Below are 10,735 nucleotides of genomic sequence, written 5' to 3'. Positions count from 1 at the left end.
AGAAAATTTGTTTAAACTAATATTTTATAAAAATTTCTACCCACTCTCTATATATAAATTAACAAGGTTGCCAACTTCGTCTGCAAACCGTGGGGAACTGCCGAGAATTTAGGTTGAATCGTCTCATAAATCTAAATAAAGCCCCAAAATCGCTTTTTACGGAGTTAGCAACCTTGTTGATTTTTATATAGAGAATGTAGGGTAGATTTTATAAAACGTTTGTTTCAGGTAATTTTTCGATTTGTTGGTATAGATCTTATCACAAATATGTCAATGAAAGATTATTTATGAGAAAAAAGTCGAAAAAGACTAGGTGTCTATATCGAAGGGGTGGGTGGGTCCTGTCCTCAAGCACCTGTGAGAATCCCATGTAAACTTCATTAAATATTTTTCGAGCTTGACTGGTATTTCTTATGAATTTTCCGGACAGACATGTGTACAATAACTTAATTAGTTCGGATAATATTATAAAGGATTAATATGGATTTTTTTTCTTGTTTAACGGACGGATGGACGGACAGGGCAAACCCCTTTCGATTACAGAGGCATAAAAAGAGTATAATCTATTTGGGTAAACTGAGAAAAAAAAAAACTTTCATCTGAAGCCCCCTCCCCAGAACACAATTACGATGTGTTTGTGAAAAGCTGATGACAGCTTATGGCGAAGGTTGAAGTTTCTCACATGCAAGTCAAACCCCAAGGTTAAGTCACATGGAATTTACACCCGTGAAACATGAAACCCCTAGTACACACGTACTAACGGTGAAAAAGGGATGACCATAAAGGTTCAAGTTTTCTTATTTTCAAATGTCAAAGTAGAATAGATCAAAGTCTAAGGCCAAGGTCTAAAGGTCAAATATTTCTTACACCAACTGAAAAATCTTGCGACAGTAAATACACATGTGAAGTATGAAACCCATAGCACCAACTATTCAAAAGTTATAAAATTGTTAATAAAAATTCTGAAATTTTTGGTAAAAGTTTGGTACCCAAAGGTGATGTTACAAGGAATATGCCTTTGAAACATGAAATCCATAGCCCTGTCCAATCAAAAGTTCTGGGCAAAGTTAAAGATTTGCGAATAAACAGACAGATAGACAAACGGACGGACAGGGTAAAACTAATCTAAACCGTCATTTTTTATCGACGATTTTCCGGATTCATACCATTTATATTTGCGTATTACTCAACTCAAATCCCAATCGCCTAAGCGTTTATTTTTATCAGTAAGATAGCGTCATAACAAACTCCCTGTCAAACATTGATGTAATCATGGTAGACGAAGCCACGAAACGAACTCTTGCACAAATCCCTCTTTTAAAGACAAAGGCTGGACCAAGAGATGGAGAATTGTGGGTTACTAGATTGAAAGAAGAATATCAAAGTCTAATTAAGGTATTTCTGACAGGTTTTGACGGTTTCTTCGGCTTAAACCTTATCTATCATTCTGCCATATGTCATTTATGTTACTTTTTTAGTCTTGAAAACAGCTCTGATAGAATCAATAGCTTTAGCTATGTATCTTGAATTACCTACATAGCTTAAATTACCCACATGAAGTAGCTTTATTTAGCTACTTAATCAAACTTTTCCCTTGAATTATGATTTTCTCAGGATGTGCAGAAAATCACACTTTGATGAGGTCCAGTCCAAAGACAATTCTACCTTAGTACCAGGGACCTATATACTATGATAGGTCCCTGTTAGTACCTACGTAGCTACTTATAGCTACCTAGATATTTAAACCTTCTCCAGGTAGCTATTCTTACCTACTTTTTGGATTATTTGCATTTTGTGAATGAACGCATGAACAACGCAGTATGGTATGAATACAGTCACACTGATGATGAATACATTATAGAATTTGGGAAAACATGATTCTTTTATAACTTATCAATTTTGCATAAACACAACATCCAGTTTTATTTTCTGGTAACTTACAATCAAAATTAAGTCTAAAATTACAAACTTGTATAAATTTTTTAGGCAATCAGAACCTTCAAGCAATCCTAGACAAAAGATTGTTTTTGGATGATTTTTAATGCCTTTCCCCTCCAAACTCTGCCCTCACAAAAGTTTTCAAATCTCCTTGCCTTTTGACTTCTTCAGGGTTCAACACTAACATTTATAGGCTTTGGTCTGGCCGGACTAGCACTTCTTTACTTTAACTAGTCCGCGCGAAATCTTATGAGTATGTCAAAAATATAAATAAATAAATAGAATTAACATTGCAATGTATTTTTTAAAATACTTTTTTGAAATAAACAAAGCATTTACATGAAATGTTTTATACCAAGATTTGTTGAAATTGCGCGATAAGGAACTATGATTGAATTCCCGATCTCATTCGTTTTACTCTATACATGATTACATCATCCAAACATCCGAAATCTTTCTTTATGTGTCATCCTAAATCATGACAGCTAAAATGTTTAATTTCATACCAATGTGTATCAGGTCGAGGAAACTACCTTATATGGATATTGTTGTCATTGCGCACAAAGGTGCTCACAGCAATCAATGGTCCAATCCAGTGAATGAGCCGAAAAGCATGATGGTCTACTATATGTTTATTTTTACTACAAACACGTGGGTTAGGGAAATTAAGGGTGCGATTTCAAATGACTGCTGGAAAATCATTTTACAATTTTTTGAAACGTATTTGAGAAAAATACAAAGAATAGGTCTTAATTAAGAATTTCTATGCTCACATTTACAAACAAAGTCAGTTTTCCATGTTAAATAGTACTTTGAAATACCGCTCACAAAGTCTCCACAAGTAAAAAAAAAAAAGACTCCAGTACTCGATAATCGTAAATTTGCCATGTAACTGGTTGAATTAGGTGTTGCTCAGTTATTTGTTACTAGAAATTTAAAGTTCATGCATTTATAAAAAAGATTTAAGTTGCACGTTTTTTTTTTTAATTTACCTCTACATTAATTCATACATTGAAAATAGAACGTGTATTGGGTAGCATATGGTTACTGTATGTTTCGAAGTTGTAAACACTGTCAATACGTAAGCACACCTCAGTGTTGGATTTTTCGTACCGATGAATAGCCACGTGAAATTGTCTTTTCACTGGCAGTACAGCACGGGGAAAGCTGTAAACAAACGGACTTGTACAATGGAGTGTGGAAAACCCTATTTTTTATCATTTTTATGTAAATGTGAGCATGGGATTAGTAGATAATAATGTACATATTGTATTAAGCGTGTAAAATGCTTGGGAAAATGCATCACGCCTCTCCAAGAGTGATTTAAAAAACTGGCCTTTTCTGAGCACACACGTAGTATTTTTTGTAGTAACCCATAATGCAATTCATTGAGCTGATTGGTCGATCAGTCAGTCACGTTGGTTCCTCGCTTAACATGTAAATTTATTCCGACGTCACAGAAAATAGTTTCCTCGACCTGTGTATGAGTCCTAAATTTAAGCACCGAATTGACTCAGAATTACCTAACTTTCCGCCAAGAAACTAGAAAACTGAAAAAAAATATGGGGTTTTCTAGTGAAAGTTGTCGAGAATTGAACATCGGTAAATTCTTTTCAAAAACTTTATTAGTCCATTCGGACTAATTATCCACAAATTTTATTAGTCCGAATGAAAATATATTAGTCTGAGACTAACGGACTACCGTTAATGTCGAACCCTGCTTCTTTGTGTGCTGACATCATGCACAAAAAAGTCAAATGGCGAGGGGGCAACCTAATTCAAGTGATGCTTCATTTGCCATTGATAGGGCCATTTGAATGGCGATAGCATCCTTTTACTGACAATTATTTAAGTTATAGAAGAACCATCCCTTTACTGATTTCTTGCCTCACGGAAGTTAGATCCACGAAATAAATTTGTAAAAGGTAGGCAGAGTCGTGACACCATGCAAGTGTCAGCTGATGTCGCTGAATTCCCACTTTCCAATATGGCCTCAGCTCTGACTCTCACCTGCACATATCACAATAGAAAATGCAGGGGATAGAGTCAGAGGAATCTTAACACTTTAAGAGTCCAAATTTTAATCAAAATTATCTATGATTTATCTGCTATATATCCATTAAAATCAAGGGAAGTTTTTTTTTCTTGAAACGTCTTGTCACTGCGAGAACATTGTTTGCTGCGAGATGCATTACACTAAAGAATATGGGACCACAGGTAACTGTGGAAAAAAAATTGTTTGGATCAATGTGCAGACTCAGAATTTTATTTTCACCCAGGTGTTGCTTTAAGAGCTTGCACTTCTCACTGCATTCACTATCATTGTTAATTTTCTCTCTTCTTAACTATTAATTATACATGAGGGTGTTAAAATGTTTTTCAGTATGTCCAGAACAACAAAGAATCAGACAATGACTGGTTCCGTTTGGAGTCAAACAAGGAAGGTACTCGTTGGTTTGGAAAGTGCTGGTATATCCATGAACTCCTCAAATATGAATTTGATGTAGAGTTCGATGTAAGTTCTAAAACTTCTTTTCTTTATGTGTAGCTTATAAATGATTTTGTGCTTGAGTAAGACAAAAAAATGATTTTGAGACAGGTGATCAAACAATTGTGAGCTCTATATTGAACAAACTTGTATGGATATTGAATCATGTTGCATCTGCCATTTATGCGTGAACATGTAATAAAAAAAAAAAAAAACACGTACATCATCCATTGTTGATACTTAATAGATGGATAAGTTTACTAACTAAAGTATGCATTCTACTTCACTAATATTAATCCTAATCTGCTGCTGCATGCATCCTAAATTTTCCTCATGAAATATCAAGTCAAAGCTGTTTAAAAAGGTCATTTCTATAAGGACACAAGTCCTTTATTTATCATTTTACGAAGGATGCTGCAAATAATTATAGCATAATCACAGTATAATTGACCAAAACTGCATAGATTTTTGGTAAATAACTTGTTTATTTTATTCTACAAAACATTCTGTTTTAATTTGTTTTGTGTTTCTCGTGTTCATACAGATCCCAATTACTTATCCGACTACAGCTATTGAGATAGCTCTTCCAGAACTAGACGGCAAAACAGCAAAAATGTATAGGTAAGATATAATAAGCAATTTTCCTACATCATCATGAGGCAGGGTTTTCCATAAGAATTGAAATAGATAGAAACATTAAAAAGTAGAAGGGGTTGTGGGTTCTTCCTTAACAGGCCATTAGGGGGAATATCAAAATAAGGATACTGTAAATGTATTATATTTAGCGTGTACGATATTTGGCGGAAATTGACTTTTGAACAAGTTAGCGTACATTTGATTTAGCGCATTTCTTAATGTTCTTATATATGAGTGTATGTGCAAGACATTTAGCACTGTACTTGAATTAGCGGAAGTTTCTCTCCACCAAAGGCGCTAAAAAGAATACAGAGCCAAATATAATACGTTTACAGTATCATTATATACAGGGGAAATTTCCTGGCAATAGGGTGTTTGAGACAACCCTCTCATTATTATCATCATTCCTTTCTTGTTTTTATCATCTTCATTGTCAAAATTTTATGTAAAATTACTAAAAGAAGTGTTAAGGAACTTATATATTAATTAAAGAATACTGTGAATTTCATATGAAATGAATGAAACATTATACTCATAATTACTTGTAGCCTTCCTGTCCCCCATTAGTGGAGGGTCCTTTCATGAACATTTTGATACATGTTAATTTAAAAACAGGGCATGTGACTGTAATACGTGTGCTATTTAGAGAGGTATATCATAAATTGTGTTGTCTTGTTTCATTACAGAGGGGGTAAAATCTGCCTTACTGACCACTTCAAACCCTTGTGGGCAAGAAATGTTCCAAAATTTGGTATTGCTCATGCAATGGCACTTGGGGTAAGTTTAAGCCTGTATAGACAATTGATATTGTTGATATTATGGGAAGTTTTGTGTATTTTTATTGACAAATATCCATTGCCAAATTAAGTTTACATCAACCTAGTAACTTGTTTGACAAACAAGATTAGCATATATTCTGTCTATTATCTTTCTGGGTTTATGAGTGTATTTTCACAAAACAAGTTGGTTGATTTAATAGAACTCATGGGTCAGTTTCATACAAACTTTGCATAGTGTATAACTCAAGGAAACCAGTTTTATTAATCCATGGATCCTTTAAGGTTTTTCCGATTAAGTGATTAGATTTAACTTTTTTTTTTTTAGAGCAGATCCATTCTCAAATAACTCTGAGTTTTTTACTTACCAAACTTGCATGGATAAAATGCATCTAGGGATGCAGGATAGACTTGGCTTCAAGAGTCTGAAGTGACGAAATTTTCCAGATGAGTGATCAGCATGATATCAGTATAAAGTACTTGGAGAAGATCCATTCTTTTTAAGTTGAATGTTGATTGAACTTGGATAGACATGCTTTGCATGCTGAGTCTTATTGACTTATATGTACATTTAAAAAAAAATAATATTGAACAGTTTAAGTTTTTGAAGCAGATCCATTTCCAAATAACTATAAATAGTACTCAGGCCAAACTTGCAAACATGTAGAAGCTAGGATGCATTCTCCTAAAACATTCATACGAGATTTTGTAACCTTTGATTGCATTTGTTTTTTGTTACCTTTGATTGATATATTTGTTTTTCTTTTGTTTTAGTTGGGTCCATGGTTAGCTGTGGAAATTCCAGACTTAATACAGAAGGGTGTAGTGACACACAAAGACAAAAATTCTGGAGCAGATTCTTGATTATCCTTAGTAAACAATAACAAATTCATAAAGGAAAAATATGTGATGGACAATTCCTTAGACAGGGAACTGTGCAATGACCAAACCTGTGGTTATTTTACTTTTTTTTGGAAAAAATAGGGAGTCAGTGTGCAAAAAGTCAAGTACATGTAACTATGTCTTTCCTGTTGTTATAAACTTTGAAATTTTTTTTTTGTTTTATTGGAAAATTGATTATAAGTCTTTTTTGAAGAGAAGAAATGCATACAATTGTACATGTACCAGTAGTTGTAAAAATGTTATGTTGATGTTATTTAATTTAAAGTCTTTAATATTTCTTATTATGTAAAAAAAATATCCTCAGAAATTTTGAAAGAGCATTAATTTCTTTCAAGTACAAAAGATATTAAAAATAAATCATAAAATCTTAAAAATGAAATTTTGTGTTTTCTGAAAGATCAGTTTTGCTGAGGGGAGATTAAAGTATAGATATTTTAAAGGGTATGCTAATATCTTGTGTAATAATATGAAAACATATTTCATATATCATCGTACATCCTCTGTGAAAGAGCGAAAACAAGATGTGTTTGTGAAACATGATGCCCCCGTATGGCAAAATAGGAAAGATTATACTTTTCTTAAATGCAAGTTTAATATACATGTATTGGTACCGAAGTAGGATATTCTCACTGGAAATATAATTGTGAAATATGAAAGTAGGCCAAGGTTAAAGATTTTTTTCATTAATAAGGAAATCTCCAAGGTCAAATTCAAGGTAATTGATATCCAAGGAAAGGACTTGCCACAAAGAATACATATGTGAAATATGGAAGCCCTAATCCTAACCCTTCAAAAGTTATGATCAAGTTTAAAAATTTTAAAAAGTAGGTCAATCTCCAAGGTCAAGGGGTCAAAATTCTTGATATCAAACGAAAGGTCTTGTCACAAGGATTAAATATGTAAAATATGAAAGCACTTGCCCTAACTCTTCAAAAGTTATGGTCAATGTTTTTTTTTTAAAAGTTAGTCAAATTCCAAGGTCAAGGTATTCAATGAGGGGTATTCTCACAAGGATTACATAATGTGAAATATGAGAGCACTAGCCCTTACCTTTCTAAAGTTATGTCTAAGGTTAATGGTTTCTATGAGTATGGAAATTTCCAAGGTCAAGAGGTCAACATTGTTTGTATCCAATATAATGGTCTTTCCACAAAGAATACATACATGTATATGAAGTGTAAACGTCCTGGTATCCACTGTTAAAAAGTTATGGTCAAAGTAAAGGTTTGGAATTTTTATGTAAAAGTGGGTCAAACCCCAAGGTCAAGATCAAAATGTCAAATTTGGTGGTAACCAAAAGAAAGGTCTTGTCACAAGGAATACACATGTGAAATATGAAAATCATAGCTCCACTTAATCATCATTAATGGGCAAGGTTAAAATTGTTTCGAACAAACAGACAGACAGAGAATTAGATGGACGGACATGACAAAACCTATATACCCCCGAAACTTCGTTTAGGGGGGGCAAAAAAAATTGCTAGTGTTACTGCAGTATTCAAATGAATACTGTCTTAAATAGTTTCACCAAAATTGAAGACAAATGCAATGTTTTGAAAAATCTAGGCCATGGTCAAAGGAAAGGTCATGGTCAAACAATGTTGATGCAATAGATTCGCTCTCTTCAATGTTTCAGCAAATAAAGTTTGATGAAAAAAAATCTTTAAAAAAAAATTTCTTTGATATTGAGCTAAATGCCAAGTTTTACAGAAGAAAAGATAAAAAGGATGGAGAAAAGAAGACAAATATGAAATGAACACTGCAAGCTCCAGCCATATTCATGATGGGCATAAGAGTCATCATCTACAGCACAGACTAAAGGCTTATATTCGCATTATATTGAGGATTTTTAAAAGTACTGTCTTTTTATATGCAAAATACCTACTGAAAGAAATTTTCTTTCTGTCAAATGTATAGAAATACAGTGTACTAAAACTAAATTAAAGATTTAAAATTAAAGAAGACCACATCGTCGCAAGCCACGGGTTTTGTACATGTGTCCATTCTATTTCCACAAACCCGGTTTGCGACGATGAAGCCATAGATACTGCAGACATTTACATTGAAGGGGGGACCTAAGTCCGAAAAGTCTGTGTGAAATTTTCAAAACTTTGACATTTCTTTCCTGACCACTTGCTCTTAATTTTAGGTATTAAAAACGATACCTTTATATGCTTATTTTTACACAGGAGCACGTGCCAAAAACAGTGTAAAATGCTAAAAATAAATTATTTTCAGACATTCTTGTTCTACTCCAAATCAGCGCTAAAAAGAACCAAAAATGTCAAATCACATTCGAAATCAACAAGCATTCAATTTATATGACTCGTATCCTTAAAATGAATGCAAATCCATTAAAATTTATTTCGCATGAAAAATTATTGAGACGTACAATGTAAGTATCACCCCGTTTTTCTTGTCGTATTTTTTACAATTCTGACATGCATAACAGGTAATATCTTTAAAAGTCTTTGTGTGAAAATGTCGTCATTCGTATTTTTTGAAAGAAACGATTCGTCTTTTTATTTTAACAAAGAAAAAAGTATACCTTTATGATAAAATATAACGAGAAATATGACGTTTTCCTTTATTTCCCTACTCTTGTGTCATAAATTTTGACCTTTCTGCACTAAAATAAAGGTACGTAAACACTGACAAACATCTGAATATAAAACTATTTTGCGGAAAACGAGTATTTTGTTTTGATTTAGAACCATTTAAACAGATTAATTCTTTTCTTCTTCATTACAATCATTCTTTTTCTCTCCCCCCCCCCCCATTTCCCCGTCAACAACCAACACCTATTACAACCTAAGAATGACATTATGCAATAAAATCTACATGTACTACAGACCATTAAGCAAATATACGTACAAGCACATTTCTAAATTTTTTCTTACCGTTTATCCAGGAAATACGATTAAGGGTAAACATAAAATTAAACATAATATTTCCCTGATTTAAGCCGCTTTCTTTGCTGAATTTTATCTTAAATATTTTTGCACTTATATATCAGCATATCATCGAGGTATTTCTTCACAAAAATGCTATGAGTTATCTACCAAAGGAAGAGATTTTAAATTAACAAACTCCATAAATTCAATAAGACTGTTATTAATGAGAATTAATTTTCTTTTTGTAATTTTGTATGTTATTGATTAAAAAAATATTAGCCATATCACTATTGCAAATGTAAAAAACAAACGTCGCCATTGTGACGTCACATAACGCTGCTTTTACGTGAACGACATAGGTCCCCCCCTTTAAAGGGGGTGAAGGGTGTATGGTCCGTGACTCAGTTGATTTTTCATAATCTCTGATAAAATATGTACAAAACGAGATTGAAACCACAGTACTTGTATAATTTTTTTGATGTTTGTTTGCGTTCACCATCTAGTATAAAAATATCTGAAAACATTCAAAATTTCTTGCAAATATTATCAAATTACGGAATAGATTAATCCACTCTGCCGTTTTACTCTGCGCGTCCAGTGCGTCTTTGACGTCATAGTGGATTTTTAGTTCAGTAAGATCATACACGGTAAAAACGGGTAGTATAAAATCATAAAAACGGGCCATAATATGTACATGGTAGGGTATTTTGTAAATTTCAGAACGCAAAAAATATTTTTACATGGTTGTTGACGGAAAAGTTTGTGGGTTTGTCTTATTTCGCTTATTTTGGAATGTGTGACGTAAGTTAGTTTTCCGTACTCGAGAAATGTAAACATGACACGTTTTTCTCATGATCATGACTCGTTTAACTTTGCCCCGTGCAATATTGAGCTCAGCTCCACCAATCGATATTTTTACAGTTAATCAATACAATGACGACCTTGAACTTCGACGTAAATGTTCAAATATTGTATAATAGGATTTTTTTGCAAATTAATTTTTTTTTAGGTTTGTTGTCCTAAAAAAATCGTAAATTTCCATCTCCAATGTGGTGTTACAAAAAATCTTGCTTTTTCGAATTTTTAACCCTATTCATACTC

At 33.0% G+C, this 10,735-nt stretch overlaps 1 protein-coding gene across 1 annotated transcript; it reads left to right on the top strand.

The window, feature by feature from the left end:
* Positions 1-1,251: 1,251 nt before the first annotated feature.
* Positions 1,252-7,023, top strand: LOC134237031 (ubiquitin-fold modifier-conjugating enzyme 1). The gene is made up of 5 exons (XM_062719115.1): positions 1,252-1,395; positions 4,322-4,453; positions 4,971-5,047; positions 5,749-5,839; positions 6,613-7,023. Exons 1-5 carry the CDS (start codon positions 1,273-1,275, stop codon positions 6,700-6,702), a joined length of 513 nt encoding a protein of 170 aa, XP_062575099.1. The 5' UTR covers positions 1,252-1,272; the 3' UTR covers positions 6,703-7,023.
* Positions 7,024-10,735: the final 3,712 nt, after the last annotated feature.

Source organism: Saccostrea cucullata, unplaced genomic scaffold, assembly GCF_032062105.1.
Source record: "Saccostrea cucullata isolate Sc308-1 unplaced genomic scaffold, CSIRO_AGI_Scuc_v1 ctg3132, whole genome shotgun sequence".
NCBI classification, from domain to species: domain Eukaryota; kingdom Metazoa; phylum Mollusca; class Bivalvia; order Ostreida; family Ostreidae; genus Saccostrea; species Saccostrea cuccullata.
Note: the sequence above shows the minus strand (reverse complement) of the source record. Positions and strands in the feature narration are given on the sequence as shown.